At 36.7% G+C, this 22,053-nt stretch overlaps 2 protein-coding genes across 7 annotated transcripts in view; one reads left to right on the forward strand and one right to left on the reverse strand.

The window, feature by feature from the left end:
• The window catches only part of LOC131675535 (serine/threonine-protein kinase NLK), a 709,408-nt gene that overhangs the window by 475,510 nt on the left and 211,845 nt on the right, over positions 1–22,053 (reverse strand). For all 6 annotated transcript variants that reach the window (XM_058954550.1, XM_058954551.1, XM_058954552.1 and 3 more), the window contains one exon: positions 11,927–12,033. In XM_058954550.1, the coding sequence (XP_058810533.1) occupies positions 11,927–12,033 (107 nt within the window). The remainder of the gene's footprint in view (positions 1–11,926; positions 12,034–22,053) is intronic.
• The window catches only part of LOC131675536 (uncharacterized), a 488,580-nt gene that overhangs the window by 272,799 nt on the left and 193,728 nt on the right, over positions 1–22,053 (forward strand). The window lies entirely within an intron of this gene.

The raw sequence follows: 22,053 nt of genomic DNA on the forward strand, positions 1-22,053 counted from the left end.
GGGGGATGATGGGTATTAACCACCCACGGCTGCGGTTCAATGGCTAGTCATTCTGTCGAGGCATGAGGCTCTGATCTCAGCAGCGGGTAATCAGAGCGGCGTCTCAGGACGCCTCGTTGACGATCCAAAGGTAGTGAAGGGTCCAGTTCGACCGGTCACGTGGGTTGGAGCGAATGTCGAAGTATCAACGCGTCTGCTAATCTCGTGTACCCGATCACGAAAGCTACGGGGGATGGAGTAAAGTTAATCAATGATAACACTGATTTAATCGGAATTCGACTTTATTAATAGCAGGCTTATTTCCCCGGGTCAGCCCAAAGTCAGTTATCTCACGTCGTTCGTCATGCCCACTTATGGTCAATTGCTCGCGATGGTCTGTCTAATTTAACTTAATAAGGACGCGAGTGGCGCATCGTGGCACGACTTCGACTCATTTTTGTGGCGATTGAACGAAGGTTAGGAGATCCAGATTAATATGCGGCTATTTTCGAAGATTGCGAAACGGTCATATAAAGTCGAGCGATATTAATTTATGTGGGCACTTAACGATCGTGCGAAGAACATTCGTGTTGATGTACCGCGCGCGCAAGGGATTCGTCGGTCACGCGAAGGTCAGACGATGCTCATTCAATATTTAGTAATCTAACAAGAAAATCGCACAAAGAGAATCTGTGGCAAACTGACGCGTGCGTGAAGAATTCGTCGGTCGTGCGAAGGTCAGGCGGCACTCCCGGTAATACGCGACAATCTAGGCTAAATTCCTATGGAGCAGGTAGCGATTTATCACACGCGCGAAGTTCCACGATCGCGCGAAGGTCAAACGGCACTCCCGGTAATACGCGAGGTCTAGGCGGTCAAGTATGGTTGAGGATGAGAAAGGACTACTCACGTCCACGTTTACTTAATTTTGCTATTACTGCTGCTGCTGCTATCGCTTGCCCTGCTTGCTGTTACTATTGCTGCTGTTGCTTGCTGCTACTACTGCTGCTTGCTGCTACTAATGTCGCTGTTGCTGCTCACTCACTCGCGCGCGATTATTTTTCGTCTCGGTCGTCCGTCGGCTGCTCGCTTCGGCTTTCAGTCAGCTACTGTCGCGGCATGTCGTCGCTTTTCTTCGCTTACTTCCCCTTAAAAATCGCCTCATTGGTCGGTCATGTTGCTAGGTCGGATGTCAGCGCCGTCTAGTTCACTAATTTTGGCCCGCGTAATTTTACGATTGGTTAGTTCTTGGTGCCTAATTTCCCTATTCATTAAGTAGATAGCGTCGGTTTTGCCTTATTCGCTAAACTACCCCTAAGCTGTTACCGATTGGCTAGTTAGGAAGCGTCATCTAAGCTCATTCGACGATCTACCCCTATCCGGTTACCGATTGGCTAATTAAATCGTACGCGTCGGTCAGTCTTGTATCATTAGCGGCTATCTCTTTCTAGCAAACGCTCGTTAGTCTTACCGATTCCCCTCGCTCGCATCCGATCGGTCTCGTATCAGTTGTCTCGTTCGCTTTCACGCGCTCGATTGCCCTTGCTTTGGTCTAGCTAGGTCTACTCTAGTTAAGTGGTGGATTAAGATCAGCTGATTTCAGCTGCAATCGTTATTGACGTCCAGCTTCCTGGGGGAGTATCGGTTCGGGTTGTGAGTGCGCGAGTGGTTGTACGCGGGCGTAAGGGTCGTGCGCGTCAGCTTGGCAGACCTCGAGGGATGGTGAATCGCGGGATCTCGGAAGTACGTGGGTGGGCTATGCGGCATCAGCTGTTCGGTCGCGTCCTCTTATCGGGAGTGGAGCTCGTATGAGCTAAAATTATTTTACGTGATGACGCATTATCACAGAATATCGTGAACAGTTTTCCGTTCAAGTAAGCACCAGCGGTTATGTTTCGCTGAACTCTTACAGCGTTCACTTTGAGAATACTGATGGGAAGATCAGAGTTCTGAGAAACGTTTGCCTCTAATATACGTTGCGAAAAACCCAACAATCGTCTAATAGAATTCTGCGGACGAAAATCGACAGATTCAGAACACTTGATTCTATAATGCATGGTGTTGTTGTTTGGCTTCAAACTCAATTTTATATTAATTTTATCAGTGTTGAGACGCTGCACAACTCTACGAACAAATTTATCAACGTTGTCGATCTCGTAGGTTGCAAAGGTACGTTGATAACTTGATTTGCGACGTATAATTTATTATTATGTACATCAATATTAGTCATCTAGTTGAACGTTAGGAACTCATTTAAGCCGAACTTGTAATGTTTATGCTGTGATAGTTCAATCGATGGGAAATGGGGCGCTCCCAATAGTAAAGAATTACCCGAAAGAATCAGAGTTACAGTTTATTGTAGCATAGCCGAGATTATACCAACGAAGTCTTGAATAAGACATTCAAACCAATGGCCGATGCTGTTAAAGCCATAATATGCAAAGTGGATCCAATCAAATATTTAATAAGTGAGCAGAAAAATCTTTCGGAAGCTTTTATTACAGATAAAAAGACGAAATTTCTAAACAAAAAAATCAAAATACGAAATCAATTATTCTGCTGATAACGTCGATAAGTATCACACCACTCAGTCTAGTGGCAAAGATAGCGATGCTATTGTCACGCACTATACTACACAGACTTATAACAGTTTATCCGAGCCGAGCGTAGATGAGCATTTAGCTAGCAACAAGTACACGAATGCATTAGATAAAAGTGATTGGAATTTTGTGGACTTGATTTATGGAGTACGTAAAGAACGAAATGGATCATACACGCTTGGTAAATCTACGGTGTTTTTTGACAAAAAAAACGTAGACATCGATGGTTTCAAATAACCAAAAACACAGGGTTTAATGGAGTTACTGGTAGCAAAGTAACCTAATCAAAGTTTAATCAGTTCAAATGATCTCAAGAGCTACAAAGAAATCTTAGAGATATCTAGTATTCAAAGGAAAAAAAATAATCCAAATGAGGCTATTTGAGCGCACAATAGTAACAAATTCTATAACATAATTAGTCCTTTGTTCAGTTTGACTAAAAAGACAAAAAAAAGTGACGGGTTACAGACTGGCTGGTCTTTACCTATCTAGAAGGTTTGACGAAACAATACTTATATAGATTATGTATACTGAAATGATGCGAATAAGCTTGTTGATCGTCTTCGATTGTTAGTGGCTGAACAATTAGCTTGTAACAATAATAGTATCAACGAAATTCATTCAATAATCGAAGAATTACGCGAGGGTGGACATATACATATATACTCAGAGCACACCTATCGTTTGAGCATTATCAAAATAAACGTCGACATATTTAGATTTAAATTTAAAGAGTAAGGAGTTAACGGTCTTCGCAGTCCACCCGGTATTGGGTTGAAGCTCACGAGTGAATACCATTACGATCTAGAAAATAAAAGATTGGAAAATCTTACTCCTCCGCGACAGGCTAGAAACTTTATAAATTGGAAAACTGTGAAAGAGATCGTTCAGATGGAAGTCAAATCTACGAGAGACATGATCGCGCTAGTGTGAGCATTCTTTAACTTCGCAATGAATGTTAGATTGTGATCTAAATGCAAAATTTACTGGATTTTCATAGTTATCAGGATGTACATCCGTGTAGCCACTTTTGTACCATGAATATTTAAATAGATTTACGTATCTTAGAGAAGATAATTGATTATGTACTAAAGATTGTAGTTTAATAATATTATTTCTTAAATGAAGATTCAATTCTTCATTCATTAATATTCCGCTGTCTGAAAAGTGTTTTACATAATTCTTCCAAACTCTAGAGCCAAATACATCCAATGGTTGTATTTTACCCGGAGTTCCTTTTGGAATAATTATTTAAGCTATTTCTTTATTAGTAATTTCAAATACATTCCATATAAAAAGAAATACTTGAAGTTAATTTTCCAGATTTTAAAGCCATTACATGTACATTAACAGATTTATATAAATGTTGTGACACAATAGATCCAAATTCGCCACTTTTTTCTTTAACAACAGTAAAAAGAGTGAAAAGAAGTCGACCATCACCAGAGATTGTTGGTTAGGTTGTATAACTAGAGGCTACAGATTGAACCGAACAATCCACTTTTCTTACACCTTCAATTGCAAAAGTACGGCATGAATGTAATTTTAACTGAAAGCCGCTTTGATCGGAATTATAGACATTAAGTATTCCTTTTTCTTGAATAAGATTTTTTACTTCAATGATAAATTCATTAGCATTTTTTTGTAAATAATCTACTTCTTCTACTGTTTTTTTCGTAATAAATTTATTAATTTTTCTTCCAATAATTCTATGGGCTCTGTCACAATTTTTCACCCAATGTTTTGAAAATCATCACGTCCAATATCTTTTTGGGCTTGTAAAGCTCATTTTTGTAAGTCTATATCATGAGTTACATGTCCAGCATCGACAGCAGTTTTTAAATTTTCAAACACAAACGAACAAATTTTAGCTATCTTTTCTTAATAAGTTCCAACTTTATTTAATGTTTTTGCCTAACGGTTTAATTGTGTTAATGATTTCACTTTCCGAAATCGATTTTAAATAGTTTTCATCTTCAAATTTTTATTTACCCCAGTTCTCCAAAAGTCTACTGCTCTTGCTTTGTAGTTGTGGTCTAATTCTTCAACATCTGATGTAAACACTTGGCAAATTTCGTTTATGAAGATATCTCTTTCATAATCTAGATTCGAAATCTAGAGTTTCATCTTCGACCACCTTGATTTCATTAAATGCTTCCATGGGATTAAACAATATTTTTTCAATTTCATTTTTCAAATCACAGTCATTTTCTATCACTTTTATAAATTTTGAATATTAATACAAGAAAATATTTTGATTATATTTAGCACGGTGAAATAAATATTCAAACTGAAGGAAACGTAAAGTAAAATTGTTGTTATCATTGTTTTTGCCTGCTCCAGAATCACGTATAAAGATTAATTTATCAAAAAGATAACAGGACATTGATAGCAAAAACAACTTCTTTTTACATTATTCATTACTCCATAACTCGGGTTCACAAAATGATTATAAGTATGTATATTATAAACAGTAAATAACGTTTAATTTAAAAATAGTAAATTGTATATGTAGTGACATAAAAAATTGTAAACATTTTGAAATAATATTTTGAAATTTTATAATTGTACAACATTTGAAAATTTATAATATTAACAAAATTTAAATGTTTCTTACAATTGATAAATAACGTATATCATATTTTTAGAAAAATTAAAATTTTCCAAATTATTTTTTCAAAGTATAAAATTAACATATCAAAATTCTATAATAACATTAAAGTTCATATTATTAACTAAAGGTGTAATTTAATTGTAAATTTTATTATAATCTAAAAAGAGACAATATATTGATAATAGAGAATGTTTTAAGACCTTTAAACCCCAAAACCCAATCTTTAAAGCCCAAGTATATGGGTTTGTGACTTTAGGCTTCGTTGGTTTAACGTTTATTGGATTAGGGTTTGCGGGTTTGGGGGTTGTGGAGTTGTAATTCGTGGATTTGGAGTAAATGGTTAGTTTTCTAAGTTGGCTTGTAGTATAAAATTCAATTTTTCCAAAAAAAAAAAAAAATAAGCGACTAAACAAGCAGTTTCCAGGGTTAGGTAGGTTAGCCTGCTTGTTGTTTGGCAGTGTTGGATTTTAGGGGTTAGAGGGTAGAAGGATAGGTTGGTTACTTGGTTTGTGGTGTGAAATTTAATTATTTTAAGAAAAAAAATCAACTAAACTCGATGTTTCCAAGGTTAGGTTGATTAGCCTCCTTAAGGTTTGGTAGAGGTGATTTGTAAAGGTAAAACACCCTTGAAAGAATCTTTTTTTTAAAAATCCCGAAACACATCAAATTAAATTTTTTATTTTCTCATTATCATTGCAATTCCTAACCGAAACTAGCTGATTTAATCAACTTTGTATAAAAGGATAATTAAAAAAATACACAACGACTCTTGAAAAAAATAGGGGTTATAACCCATTCGTATACAAGCTATATCTGAAGAAGTATTTTTATAAGAAATTTTTTGACATTTATTTTATTCAGAAACTCCAAATAGTTTTTAGGGATGAACATTAAGAGTGATTTCCACCTCGAAAATGAGAGAGTTAGCACTTAGAAGAAAATAGGTATCTAATATTTTCTCGACTAGTATAACATATTACAATATCATCAAAATAGGTGAGGTACACCTGGGGACCCTTCCTTGTAAGTAATAATACTTTAAAAGAAATAATGATTAAAATATTATCTTATAAAATATCAGCAGTTAGGGCATTAATAAAGGAAAGAGAACGTGTTCAGAAGCAAACAGAGGCTTAGCAATGTTATTTAGCTTATTGTTATTATGATTTTTAACAATTACATCCATGTGAAACTCTGCAGAGGTACTCTAAGTATCTATGCTTACGTTATGGTTCCCTATATCTATTAGTATATAAATCCACCTCCCCATCATTCTTTGAAATAGTAGAGGAGAAAGTTTTACACGTATCATGACTGTATCTACATTTTAAGGTGGAATCCGAACTATCGGAATCATTATTTTTTTTATATGTCTGGTGCTCGAACTCACGAAATTCCACAACAACCTGAGCTCTTAACCACTGAGCCGCCATCACTCCTATTTTTATCTAATTAATATGATATATTATTTGAATGGAAAATATTGAAGTTGTAAATATTAATAGATCAGCAAATTAATTTCAAAATTTTGATAATGATTTTTTTAAACGTCTCTATAATATACGCTATGTTGAAAACTTACACATTAACAATAATGATTATAATTCAAATATTAATAACGATAAAATAAAATAGCCATAATATTAGAGTGAAAAGTAATAAATCGAAAATGAAATATGAAAATGTTGATATTGAAAAAGATTTATTTAACAAATTATTACGTATTATCTTGAAATATCACCATAAGAGAAATGGACAAAAATAATATTGTTATGCGTGGCTCATCTGAAGAGCCAAAGAACATTTACGTTGCTAAGCAACCTCTCTCTCGTCGGTGTTATGATTTTTTCAGTTAGTTGTATTAATAGCTCGATCCTAATAATACCTGTTGTTAACCTATTTCTGAGTTTCGAAAATAAATGCTAATGAATTTTTTAAACGAAGAACATCATTTTGCAGTCTATGGAACGAGCGATAAGAATATCTTGAAGAAAATTTTCAAAAATATTTTTTTCTAAGGTCATCGAGGAAACCGAGGTCAAAGTCGATTCATGTAATTAGAGATTTTATAGATGTAGACCATAATAGACATGTATAAGTGCAATGGTACTGAAGTTGATATTTTATCATGACCTTGATAGATTTTTTCAAGGTTAATGTAACATTTCTTGATTTTAAGTTTTCATTTTAAGTTACATATATATATATATATATATATATATATATATATGAGGATGGTCCGATAAGTACTTAGCCTACAAAAGAAAAACGAAAATTTTGGAAAAGTGGCGTTTTATTTTTCAACATAGTCTCCTTTTAGTTAGATACACTTGGCCCAGCGATGCTCCAACTTCTTTAACCCGTCTGAAAAAAACGTTTCCTCGAGGTCTGAAAAGTAGGCTTCCGTGGCAGCGATTACCTCCTCATTCGACTCAAATTTCTGCCCGGCGAGTGACTTTTTTAAGTTTGGAAACAAAAAGAAGTCGCACGGGGCTAAATCTGGAGAATACGGTGGACGGGGCAGCAGTTCGTAGCCTAATTCGACCAATTTGGCCATGGCGACGGCGGAGGTGTGAGCCGGTGCGTTGTCATGGTGGAAGAGCACTTTCTTCTTCGCCAAATGGGCCGTTTTTTCTGCAATTCGACGTCGAATCGGCCCAATAATTCGGCATAATACAGCCCTGTGACCGTTTTGCCCCTCTCCAGGTAGTCGATGTAGATCACACCTTGTGAATCCCAGAAAACGGTGACCATCACCTTCCCGGCCGATGGGGCAGTCTTCGCTTTCTTCGGAGCACCTTCGCCGGGTAAAGTCCACTGTTCCGACTGTTCCTTGGTCTCTGGTGTATACCAGTGGATCCATGTTTCGTCGACTGTAATGAAACGATGCAGAAACTCCTTCGGATTGCGCTTAAACAGCGTCAAACATTGCTCCGAAGTTGTCTCACGGTTGCGCTTGTTGTCCGGAGTGAGCAAACGCGGCACGCATCGCGGCGACAGCTTTCTCATGCCCAAAATTTTATGCAGGACATGACCCATACGGTCTTTTGAGATGCCTACGATCTTAGCTATCTCACGCACCTTCAATCGTCCATCTGCCAATACGAGATCTTGAATTTTTGTCACGTTATCCTCCGTGGTAGCCGTTTTCGGAGCACCTGGACGTGGCTCTTCAAAAATCGACGTGCGATCACGTTGAAACTCGTTAAACCAATTTTTGACTGTCGCCATCGAAGGAGAAGAGTCACCGTACACAGCATCCAAATGCTTTTTGATTTCGCTGCGCGATTTCCCTTCCAAAAACAAGAATCGAATCACCGACCGATACTGCTCTTTTTCCATTTTTTAAAAATCAACGGACACACTTGCTTTCACACGCTCTAAAAAATAAACTACAACTCCGATCCGGCTGAAATCTTGACAGTAACCATCAAGAAGGTGATACGTGATAGAATATTTCTTTTGCGAGAGTGGCGCTATCGGGCGGTGATGCTAATTACTTATCGGACCACCCTCGTATATATATATATATATATATATATATATATATATATACAGGGTGGGCCATTTTAAATGACCCAGTCGATTTTCTCGGAAACTATGGGGGTTAGCGAAAAATAGTTCAGATGAAAGTTGCCCAACTTTGAGGGGAACATATCCCTGTGACCTTGCCTTTGACCTCTAAGGTCATGTTCAAGGTTATTTGAAGGTTAACTTTGTTTTTTTAAATAGGAACCCCTATTTTTGACCCCGGATTCGGAAAGAGCGAGAAATTCTACGTTTAGATAAGGTAATATGTATGGGATCTGCATGAACCTCAAGGCCATGTACAGGTAATTTTTCCGGCCGGAATAATCTGGGACGCCTAAGGTTAAGCGTAAACTCTTCAAACAAGTTTCTTCAACTTTCAAGGGTACATATCTGTATGACCTTGCCTTTGAACTTTCAGGTTATGTTCAAGGTCATTCCGCCTTCATCTTCGGTTACAGACTAAGCTTTCATTTTTATGTTTTTCTCATTAAAGAATTATGTAGATATTTATTGTCATATTCTGACCTCACCATTCCAAAATTCAGATGATATTCTTAAAGTTATTATTTGTATTTTGTAATGACATAAAATCAGAATGATGTTACATGTCAATTAAATATTCATTGCAAAAAATTACTAATGCAACATCATACTACAAATGTATGAAAAATTCTTCAACTTAACAAAAACAAAATAACTTCAATTCCTTTACGTTCCAAATTTTGGAAAATCATCAAAAGGAAATTAATCAAGAAATTTGAGTAATTTTTCAAATTTTCTATTTCCATCAGTCTTGGAAGTTCCGATTGAAATTACGTGATCTTAATTTTGTTTGAGTGATTGAAACCTCTAAAAATGCCTGACTATCAGCCGAATGAGATTATGGTTATGTTATTGGTTTTAGGGACTAGTCATAATAATTATCGTGCTGCAGCTAGACTTTACGCTGAACGCTTTCCTCACCGACAACATCCAGATCATAGACAAATAAGTCGCATAACTCAGAGAGCTCGTCGTGGACGTTTGGTTAGGCAACGCAGGCGTCACGTGTATGACGCAAATGATGTACGTGTTCTGGTTGTTCTTGCAATCATTCACCTTGATCCTCATACCAGCAGTCGCCGAATTGAAAGAGGGCATGGTATAGCAAGAAGAACAGTTTTAAGAATTCTCAGAGTCCTAAAATATCATGCTTATCATATTACTTTGGTCCAGGAGTTACAACCTGCACATTTCCAACAGCGAATTGCGTTTTGCCAATGAGCCTTACAGATGATACAGAATGATCCAATTTTTTTCAACTATGTCCTTTTTTCTGATGAGGCTAAATTCCAAAGTGACGGAGAACTTAATAGGCATAATTGCCACTATTGGTCGAATGAAAATCCTCATTGGCACAGAACTGTGAATCACCAGAGGCGTTGTAGCCTGATGGTTTGGTGTGGAATCATCAATGGTTATTTGATCGGTCCTTATTTTTTTAAAGAAAACGTTAACGGGAATAGTTATTTACAGCTAATAAGAGATCAGTTACCTGCAATGATGGAAGATGTTGATTTACACACGCGATAAAGAATGTGGCTTCAGCAGGACGGTGCAGCACCACATTTCGCTCGAATTGTACAGGCTTTTTTGGATGAAAACTATAATGGTAGATGGATCGGACGAGGAGGTCCAGTTAACTGGCCTGCAAGTTCACCTGACCTCACATCCCCAGACCTTTATTTATGGGGCTATTTGAAAAATGTTGTTTTTGAACAGCAGCCGACAACTAGAGAAGACATGCAGGATCGCATTCGCCGAGCATGCGCTGCAATACCAAGAGAAACTTTGCTTGGCACTGTGCGCCATTTCCAGAGGCGGTTCGATTTATGCCTCCAAGCAAATGGAGGTAACTTCGAACATTTGCTTCGAGGTTAAATGAATGATATTTAGAATATGCTTAATAAATAACTTCGTAAATAGCAGACATAAGTTGTATTTGACCTTGTAATCCTCTAGTACAATAAAATAAACATTACAATTTTACTTTGTTCTAATTTCGAACCCTGACTCCACTCATATTACCTCATCTGAACGTAGAATTTTCCGCTCTTGTCGAATCCGGGGTCAAAAATAGGGGTTCCTATTTAATAAAACAAAGTTGACCTTCAAATGACCTTGAACATGACCTTAGAGGTCAAAAGCAAGGTCATAGGGATATGTGCCCCTCAAAGTTGGGCAACTTTCATCAGAACTATTTTTCGCTAACCCCCATAGTTTCCGAGAAAATCGACTGGGTCATTTAAAATGGCCCACCCTGTATATATATATATATATATATATTACACACATGCATAGTAATTATAATGGATATTACTACATGCTAGTAGTAATTTTTCTTTGCAAATAGCGATTATCATTAATGAATAGCGTTCAAGAAATGTTGCATTAACCTTCAACATTTCTATCAATGTCACATTAAATATCAACTTGAGTAACATTACGCATATATATGTAACTATTATGTCCTTAAAATCTATGAAATCTCCACTTACATCAATCGACTTTTGACCTTGGTTTTCTGGATGACTTTAAAAAGAAAAGTTTTTTTGAACGTCATATACTTATTGCTCGATCTAAGAACTACAAAATGACGTCTTTCGTTTAAAAAAACTTCGATATCATTCTCAAAATCGGAAAAAATCATTTGTTTCAAAAAATTACAAATTTAACCTCCAAATTCAAGAACAAATTTTCATTTTTCGAAAAATTGGATAATTTTCCATGAATTAATATTACTCCAGTTTTGAAATCCCGTTTAGTTCATTTCCCTATATTATCTTTTAGACACTTGATTTTCTTCACTCCTAAGTTGATATGTAACATAATGAGGCGGTCGACGCTAACACCTAACCTTTTATTGGATTAGTATGCATGCCATTTTTGTTTTTTATTAAAATGTGTTGAAATAACTTTATTTAATTGAGTGTCATTGGGTTTTACTTATCATCAATCCCCGTTCTAGTAATATTTTTGCGCATGATCAATATATACGCCCAATATATTATTCAGCCGTCGGGGCGTTTGCGCCAGCCATATCCATCCATTTTAAAATGATTTATGTGTACGATCGCGATTACAACTAATTCTTGGTTTATCAGTCGTACTTCGTTACAATATACTAGTATACATATATATTAAAATCAAAGTAGCTACTTACCTCTTAAAATTTGATAGAGAAATACTTTAATATGGTCTACACTAAGACGCTGTGGACTAACTATGATTTTGTGTAGATCACTTTGAAGTAATTCTGTTATAACATATCTAAAGAAAAAAGAGTTTAGGAAAAATGTACATAATTAATAAAAAATAAAGCTAACTTGAAAAATTCATATATTCTTTTCATTTACTATTCAAATTGCGATACTCCACACACGTGAGTGACCGTAATTTGAATAATTCATTTACTTTATAAAGATAATTAAAATTATTTTAATTGTTATTTGACACTTTTTTTAAGAAGAAGAGACTTCACTGATATATTTTACATTTAAACGTTAAGTCATTTTTCGTATTATAAATTGCGTAACATGAAAATATTGAAAAATCTATTGGATTTATATAGTATACGAGGTGTGTTCAAAAAGTAAGGTGACTTTTCAAATTTCACGGGCAACGTACTTTCGATTATCGATTTTTTTGTTTTGTTATGTTGGTACACTCTTTCCGAACATCTGTACCAAGTTTCAAGTGTATAGCATTTTTTGTTTGGTTGTGAGAGGCGTAAAGGTTATAAGTCTTTTGCGTGCTCGGCGATTTCTTGCTATCGAAAAATATGGATCAAAGGATTTGCATCAAATTTTGTGTAAAAAATAAAATAAAGTGCTCCGAAACACTTGAAATGTTGACGGTGGCATACGGTGAAACTGTTCTGAGTAAAAAAAATGTTTACAAGTGGTACAAACTCTTCCAAGATGGCCGGGAAGATGCCAATGACGAGCCTCGCTCTGGATGCTCAAGCACGTCAACAACTGATGAAAACGTTCAAGCAGTGAAGAAAATTGTTCTGGAAAATCGTCGAACCACTATCAGAGAAGTTGCTGAGGATGTTGGTATATCGTTTGGCTCGTGCCATGAAATTTTTTGTAACGTTTTGGGCATGAGACGTGTGTCAGCGAAGTTTGTTCAAAATTGCCAAATTTTGACCAAAAGAACCGTCGCATGAGCATCGCTCAAGAACTGTTGAATGACGTCAACGACGACCCAGATTTACTCAAAAGGGTCATAACTGGTGACGAATCATGGGTATATGATATCGAAACCAAAGTCCAATCGTCCCAATGGAAGAGCCCACATGAGCCAAGACCGAAAAAAGCACGCCAAGCTCGATCAAATGTCAAAGTTTTGCTCACTGTTTTCTTTGATTACCATGGCGTGGTGCATCAGGATTTCTTACCATATGGACGTATGGTCAATAAACAGTATTATCTTGAAGTTATGCACCGTTTATGAGAAGCAATACGAAGAAAACGCCCAGAATTGTGGAAAAACAATTCATGGCTTTTGCATCACGATAATGCCCCTGCTCACTCATCTTTGCTTGTGAGAGATTTTTTGGCCAAAAACAACACCACAATCATGCCTCAGCCACCATATTCACCGGATTTGGCCCCATGTGACTTTTTCTTGTTCCCAAAACTAAAGAGACCTATGAAAGGACAGAGATTTGCAACGATTGAAGAGATAGAGACTTCATCGCTGGAAGAGCTCAAGGCTATACCGAAAAGTGCTTATGTGAAGTGCTTTGAGGATTGGAAAAACCGTTGGCATAAGTGTATTGTATCTGATGGGGATTACTTTGAAGGGGACAACATAAATATTGATAAATAAATAAATATTTTTTCTTAAAAATACAAAGTCACCTTACTTTTTGAACACACCTCGTATAATGTAACGAATTGACATTCATTGAGGTGCGCATCTATACTATAGGCTGACTACATTAATATAACTATGACCGGTAGAAAAAGACTTCGATGTTCGCTCGGAATCGCATTTCTTTTCCTGCCTCTTTGATCGATTCTCTCACTTTCGCTTTCGACCTACGCGGTGCAAGTGTGATTAAAAGGTGTAGGTATCTACAAGCAGAAGCGACATTGTGTGGCTCTGTCAATCAGCTCATCCAACGCACCTCGGACAGAGAAACACACATGAGAGTGAATATGCATATACTCTCAGTCTGAACGAATCGAACAAATCCTTGCAAGAGCCAACGAATCGGCAAAGCCATGACTCTCTGTTATTAATTGAAGTCAGTCAACAGTTAGGATTGCTGTAACAGGTTATTAGGAGAATTGAGGTATAAATGTATTTTTTATACCAATTAACGTGATTCAGTATCATTAAATATAGTATTCAAATATGATCGTGCGTAATAACCAAGGCTGGCTAATTGCGATATGCAAGCCATGAGCTCAGTATTTTCATTTACACAAGTATCCTCATAAACGTAGCAAAGGTTCTTTAAAAAGTAAGAGTGACATTTCTTCAAGTTAGGGTTGTCGTAGTATCAAAAGTCTAAAATTTATCTCTCTATCTGTATTGATGATCACATTTTCAATGTGTCTTCCCGTTTCCAGTTGCTCGAAAATAATTGAAAAACAAGAAATTAATGAAGCAACAGTTATCCCAATAACATAGCACTACCCTAATACTCAATTCACTTCAGAAATCCAGCTTGAAAGACCTTATTGATCACGCACGTAGCTTACTCAGACGGTTTCTTTCGACTCAAGATCAAGTCGTAGTGAAAATTTCATTGAAGATTTAATAGAGTGAACTGGCGGTAGGGTCGAATAATGCATGACACTGGTTCAATGAATGATTGACTTTATTGGTCTCGGTTACTGAAGTGGAAGAGCACAAGAAAATAGCACAATTTTGATATCTAGTTTTGATATCTTATCACCCCTCACTACTATGGTGATAGAAATTTAATGTAATAATTCTTGATCTGACATATTCAATAACGTTCGTAGTCCAGTATCCAACAGTAGTTTAGTATTCAAATGATCCAATGACAGAACGCGGCAATACGGGGTAGCTATCCCGTATCTCGGGACTCATATCTTGTAGAGGCCAAAGGGGTGCTAGTCACAAAAATCGAAAAAGTTGGAGCAATTCAAACAACTGACTGATGAAGGCCAATGCATTGATATTTATAATATCACTGTTCACGGAAACACTCTTCCCTCTTAAGGTTCTTGCTATGACTGGGGGGACGGGAAGGGAAAGAATGGGGCGAAGGATAGAAATTATCTAGGACGAGGTGTATCTTGGTGATGACACAGTAAACTGCATCTACTAATGCTCACAGCAATGTTGCTAAGCAAATAATTACTTGTTCAAGTTTGTGTTGTATAACGAAAAAACACATGGCTAGGTTCGGCCAATGTTGCGGGAAACAATATAGAAACCTTTTTTACACTCCTAAGTGACTTTACGAGGGTGGTCCGATAAGTACTTAGCCTACAAAAGAAAAACGAAAATTTTGGAAAAGTGGCGTTTTATTTTTCAACATAGTCTCCTTTTAGTTCGATACACTTGGCCCAGCGATGCTCCAACTTCTTTAACCCGTCTGAAAAAAACGTTTCCTCGAGGTCTGAAAAGTAGGCTTCCGTGGCAGCGATTACCTCCTCATTCGACTCAAATTTCTGCCCGGCGAGTGACTTTTTTAAGTTTGGAAACAAAAAGAAGTCGCACGGGGCTAAATCTGGAGAATACGGTGGACGGGGCAGCAGTTCGTAGCCTAATTCGACCAATTTGGCCATGGCGACGGCGGAGGTGTGAGCCGGTGCGTTGTCATGGTGGAAGAGCACTTTCTTCTTCGCCAAATGGGCCGTTTTATCTGCAATTCGACGTCGAATCGGCCCAATAATTCGGCATAGTACAGCCCTGTGACCGTTTTGCCCCTCTCTAGGTAGTCGATGTAGATCACACCTTGTGAATCCCAGAAAACGGTGACCATCACCTTCCCGGCCGATGGGGCAGTCTTCGCTTTCTTCGGAGCACCTTCGCCGGGTAAAGTCCACTGTTCCGACTGTTCCTTGGTCTCTGGTGTATACCAGTGGATCCATGTTTCGTCGACTGTAATGAAACGACGCAGAAACTCCTTCGGATTGCGCTTAAACAGCGTCAGACATTCCTCCGAAGTTGTCTCACGGTTGCGCTTGTTGTCCGGAGTGAGCAAACGCAGCACCCATCGGGGCGACAGCTTTCTCATGCCCAAAATTTCATGCAGGACATGACCCATACGGTCTTTTGAGATGCCTACGATCTTAGCTATCTCACGCACCTTCAATCGTCCATCTGCCAATACGAGATCTTGAATTTTCGTCACGTTATCCTCCGTGGTAGCCGTTTTCGGAGCACCTGGACGTGGCTCTTCAAAAATCGACGTGCGATCACGTTGAAACTCGTTAAACCAATTTTTGACGGTCGCCATCGAAGGAGAAGAGTCACCGTACACAGCATCCAAATGCTTTTTGATTTCGCTACGCGATTTCCCTTCCAAAAACAAGAATCGAATCACCGACCGATACTGCTCTTTTTCTATTTTTCAAAAATCAACGAACACACTTGCTTTCACACGCTCTCAAAAATAAACTACAACTCCGATCCGGCTGAAATCTTGACAGTAACCATCGAGAAGGTTGTACTACGTGATAGAATATTTCTTTTGCGAGAGTGGCGATGAGGCTAAGTACTTATTGGATCACCCTCGTATTCACAAATAGCAGAATATTTAACAACAATCTATAATAAGAATATGGCCAGAACCCAAGGAATTTAAATTCAAAGCATCAACAGTCCTTGTTGCCGGAGCGAAAACCAAAACTGTTCACAGTAAAATGTCAAATAAATATTCACTTTACTACAGGCAACTCGAATATTCTACTGATTTACAAAGGATCAATTAACATTTATTGTGTGAACAACCATCATTTGATGCATGACCTAACTTCATCATATTTTCTTACTTACTCCCTTTTTTGCAAACAATATCAGTAAGCTTATTATTTTATAATTTTTTTACTTGTCAACTGATGTCCAACTGCTCTCAATGACTTTACTCAATGAAAATCAAGTAAAAAGAAAATCTAAAAAATGAAGCAAGGGTAGATAAGAGGTTTAATATTAATATATTAGTAAGCTGTAACGGGGTAGATTAACTGATGCAAATTGGGATTATTTAAGAACAATCTCCCACGATGCAGAGCTGACCGCCCCTCCGTTAATCACGTATGAGTATACGTGTATTCGCCTTTACGATTGATACTTTCGCTCCAATGTCTCCTTACCAATAGAGTTGAACTCACCTTAAATCACCTGACTTGTGACACTTGCTTTCTCTTAGGTGTACGGAGACTAATGTTTCTTTCCACTATTCCCTAGATGAAATCGGTTTCAAAAAAATATCAGATGACGGATCCGTTAAACTAAAGGGAAACGAAATAACGTAATGCGGTGAATAAAAATTAAGACGTTTAATAGGATTAGTTATTACAGTTTCTGGTAGACCGAATAAGATTTGGCGCACCCGTATAAGATTTACAATTATCCGGGAAGCGCCAATGCGATAACGGTCGCATATAATAAAATACTTTCGGAAGTATTTTGTCGCGCGGAAAAAGGGAGGTGCAATTACGGTGATTAGCCGTAATCGATGTTGGCAAACGATTTCTTCTCCCGGGGAATACTGCGACGATTCTGCCTTGCTACCGGATCGGGTGCTGCGCCCCCAATTCCTCGCTGCTTCTGGCTCAGTTGCTTTTATCTCGCTCTTCGTTGTCACTCACGCATGTACCAAATCCAATCAACTTTTTTTCGGCAAACGGCAAAACAAACAATGTGAAAATTTTGGCGGTTTTCTGAACAACAGCTGAGGCTTAACTGAAAATTAAACTCGCGCGCGCCCCTTCTCTCTCTTAAACGTTCGCTCTCGCACTCCGAGTATGTCGAATCGCAAACGTATCGATTGATCGAATCGACTACCTTTGCAAAACTACATTACATTACAATAGCTTTGGTGGCTGATAATAAAAACTAAAAGAATTGTAATATACACATAAATGCTAGGTAGTATATAGATAGAGATAATCTTTTTTTTATAAAATATGGCTATCTAGTCCTCGAAGAAGGAGAATAAATTTCTTGACGAGTAAACTGACGTTTTTAATTCTCCACCAAAACTAAATTAATAACACTGTCTAAATTGACAATGCCATCTAGAGATACATTCAGAAAAGTAAAAATTAAAAATTATGACTTTTCAATACGTTTTTGTGTATTGTCCACACTTTAAATAAGTCAAAAGTACGAATGTACTGTATAAAACTATTGCAGAATGTACAATATATTTTACCATTTAATGGTTACGATTTGCTTTTCACTATAAGAGAAATTTTTACACATTCTGAATTTGATGGTGTTAAAGTATTGGCTAAAAATGTAGAGATATCTATCTTTGACAAAAGAATTCAAAAACAGATCAATTTACTTTCGATTTATTGATTAATTCCGCTTTATGCCATTGTCTCTGGATAAATTAGCATCTTATTTAACAGAATTAGATATGGTTACAACAAAATTAATGTAAGATTATTATATTTTAGATCGGTTCAAATTATTTAAAAGACAAGGTGCCCTCCCATATAAATATGTGAATAATTTTAGTGGATTCTGCGAGTCTCAGTTACCTACGAAGGAAGTATTTCACAATTGATTAATAGATAACAATACCAGTGAATAGGAGTATCAGCATGAACAAAACGTTTAGAATACTTTTGATATTACAGATCTAGGAATGTACTCTGATTTATATTTGAAAGCTGATGTACTATTACTAGCTAATATTTTTACAAATTTCCGTAAAAAGCATGTTATATGAACATATATATAGGATAAGGAAAAAGTATGGAAACCCCGGAAAATTCGGAAAACCGTATGAGGTTAGTCATGAAACAAAGGTCATACCCTATGTAACTTTCAACGAGGAATCCATCGGTACCTCTGATTTGACCTTGAACCTCATTTTCAAGGTTATTTCAAGATCAACCTTATTTTTTCATATGGGAACCCCTATTTTTATACTAGAATCAAAAAGAACGATAAATCTTTCGGGTGGGAACGATTCAAGTCCAAAGATATCGTAACTTCTAATCCTCCTTTTAGCGCTATCCAGGAACAACGACGTGTACGTAGAAGAAATCTGTTCCCTTCGGGGTGCTATTTTATAATGAGTTCCCCTTGCCTCTTATTTCGGGGTGCTTTTTAATAGTGAGTTCCCCTTGCCTTTCACGTAAATGAATTTACAACAGATGTTCAAATTGTTCTCCATTCGCTTCTTGACAGTAACCAATCCTATTGTAGAATGATTGAGTTGCATATTAGATTATCTGCCGTGGAATGGCATTAATTTATTGAACTATTCTACGTCTTAATTCTTCAAGATTTTGTGGATTACTTCTGTATACCCGATCTTTTGAATACCCCCACAAAAAATAGTCCAAAGGGCTTAAATCTGGAGATCTTGAAGCCCACTCAACTGTACCTCTTCTACCTATCCATCTGTCAAAAAATGTTTCATTGACGTATTGTCTGACATTTACACCGTAATGAGCTGGAGCACCATCTTGCTGAAACCATGTATTTTCAAAATCATCACCACTTAACGCCTGGATAGCTGGAACAATTTGATTTCGCAAAAGATGTTCATAACTTACAGCGTTCAAATTTCCTTCGATAAAAAAGGGACCTATTATTGTATCGCCTAATCTTCCTGCTCACACGTTTAATTTTTTAGGATATTGAGTATGACTTTCTCTCGTCCAATGAGGATTTGTATTGGACCGATATCTAAAGTTATGACGATTGACTTTGCCATTTAATTGTAATGTCACTTCGTCTGAAAAATAGTATTTTGTAAAAATATTGGATTTTCAGTAATCATTTGCATCATTGTCGCACAAAATTCCACTAGACGATCAGGATCATCCTCATTCAATTCCTGCACAAGTTTCATTTTATAAGGATGAAACTTGTTTACCTCTAAAATTTAAAAAACAGATTTTTGATCGTCCTCCTGTTGTAAAGCTACTAATCGAGATGATTCATGTAGATTTTCCACAAAAGACAGTAAAACATCTAAAGATTTTTCTTCATTTGTTGCTGTTCGTGGTCTTCCAGTAACAGAACAATTTTAATAGACCCCGTTTCTTGAAAATGTATTAAGGTTTTTAAAACTGTGGATTTAGACACAGGAGTTTCGCCATCACCGTTTCGAAAAGTTTTATTAAAGAGATTAATAACATTAGTATACGACCTTTTCTGATCACCCTAACCCCTCATCATTAGAAGAGATATTCGTTCTCTTTCGGACAAACGAAACATTTTAAAAGTTTGAAAAAACCAAAAATTTAATATTGTTATTGTAATTAAAAAAAAAACTTTGAAATATTTGACGAATTTGTCGAATTGGTTTTTTGTTATTGGTCAAGTATTTTTCTTTCTAGAGCCTATATACTATGAAAACAACAAAATATGGTTTCAACTTCCAATTACTAGAAGTCACGAACAAATAAGACTTTAAAATCTAAATGATAACAATTTTTTAATTATTATTTGTAAAAGCACTTCTATTTTATTTTTAAATTTTCACTTCTTTCAAATACCTTCAAAATAATTTTGTATTTCTAATAAACAATTAGCTTTACAGCCCATGAAAGAGGAGAAAACGTAGCGTTTGACGAAAAAAACGTGACTTTCCAGTTTTTGACAATTTTAATGATATTTTATGCTCACAGTAGTGACTTTCTATTTTCTAAAATGAAAATGAAGACTGCGAAAAGAATGAAATTCAGATGAACTGTGCAATGTGAAAAAAAAGTTGTCTTCTTTTTTCAAAATTCTAAAAAAATACGAGAAAGACAGATCTTTAAATTGCTTTTTGTTCGTTTTCTAGCAAAAATCAACTCTGTTTGCGCATTTATAAAAAACTATTGTTTTCTCAGGCGAAGCTACATGTCAATTAAATGGCGAAGTCAATCGTCATAACCTTAGATATTGATACGACAAAATCCTCATTGGATAAGAGAAAGTTACACTCAATATCCTCAAAAATTAAGCGTGTGGGCATAAATGGTAGGTGATACAATAATAGGTACATTTTTTATCACAGGAAATTTGAACACTGTAACTTTGGTGAAATCAGATTGTTTCAGCTATCCAGGCGTTAAGATGTGATGATTTTGAAAATACGAGTACATGGTTTTAAGGAGGATTAGGGGTCACGCTATATTTGAATCGTTCCCACCCGTAAAATTTATCGCTCTTTTTGATTATAGTATAAAAAATAGGGGTTCCCATATGAAAAAATGAGGTTGATCTCGAAATAACCTTGAAAATGAGGTTCAAGGTCAAATCAGAGATCACCGTGGGGTTCCTCGTTGAAAGTTACATAGGGTATGACCTTTGTTTCATGACTAACCTCATGCAATTTTCTGAATTTTCCGGAGTTTCCATACTTCTTCCTCATCCTGTATACAATTATATAAACTTGATCTAGCACATTATACAACTCCTGGATAAACATGGGATGTGATGCTAAGATACGCAGAAGTTGATCTCGAACTTTTGTTTCATATTTATACGGTATTATTTATTCTATACAGGGTGTCCCATTTTAACGGAACCACCCCGAAATTTTCGACGGTTGGCGTTGTTCAAAAAAATTGTTCAGACAACAGTTGTTTGGGACAATGGGGGCAACTTTTCTGTGAATTCCGATTTGACCGTGAGTATCATTTTCAAGGTCATTTGAAGGTCAAAGTCATTTTTTGAATAGGAAACTATATTTTTGATTCCGGATTCGGAAAGAGCGGAAAATTCTACGTTTAGATAACGTATTATGTGTGGGGTGCGGTTACCCCCCCCCCCCCCTTGCCTAAGTTCATGTAGGGGTCAAATTTATGATTTTCTTCATCTATGCATAGGGATGATCGGGCAAGGGTAAGGTTAATTGTAATAACCCAATAACTTCAATACCCAATAACTCGATAACCCCAATAACCTAATAACTAAGAGATATTTTGAATAAGGGCCCCCATTTTTTATCCCGGATTCGAAAAGAGCGGGAAATTCTACGTTTAGATAAAGTATTATTTTGGGAGAGAGGTTCACCCCCCATCCCACCGGGGCAAGGGTGAGGTTAATAAGGTATCGATTACCCAGCCAGTGAAGGCAAGGTATTGATTACCCAGCCAATGAAGGCAAGATGGGAATGCT

The sequence above is a fragment of the Phymastichus coffea genome, unplaced genomic scaffold (genome assembly GCF_024137745.1).
Source record: "Phymastichus coffea isolate CEN01 unplaced genomic scaffold, Cenicafe_Pcof_1.1 PCOF00025, whole genome shotgun sequence".
NCBI lineage: Eukaryota > Metazoa > Arthropoda > Insecta > Hymenoptera > Eulophidae > Phymastichus > Phymastichus coffea.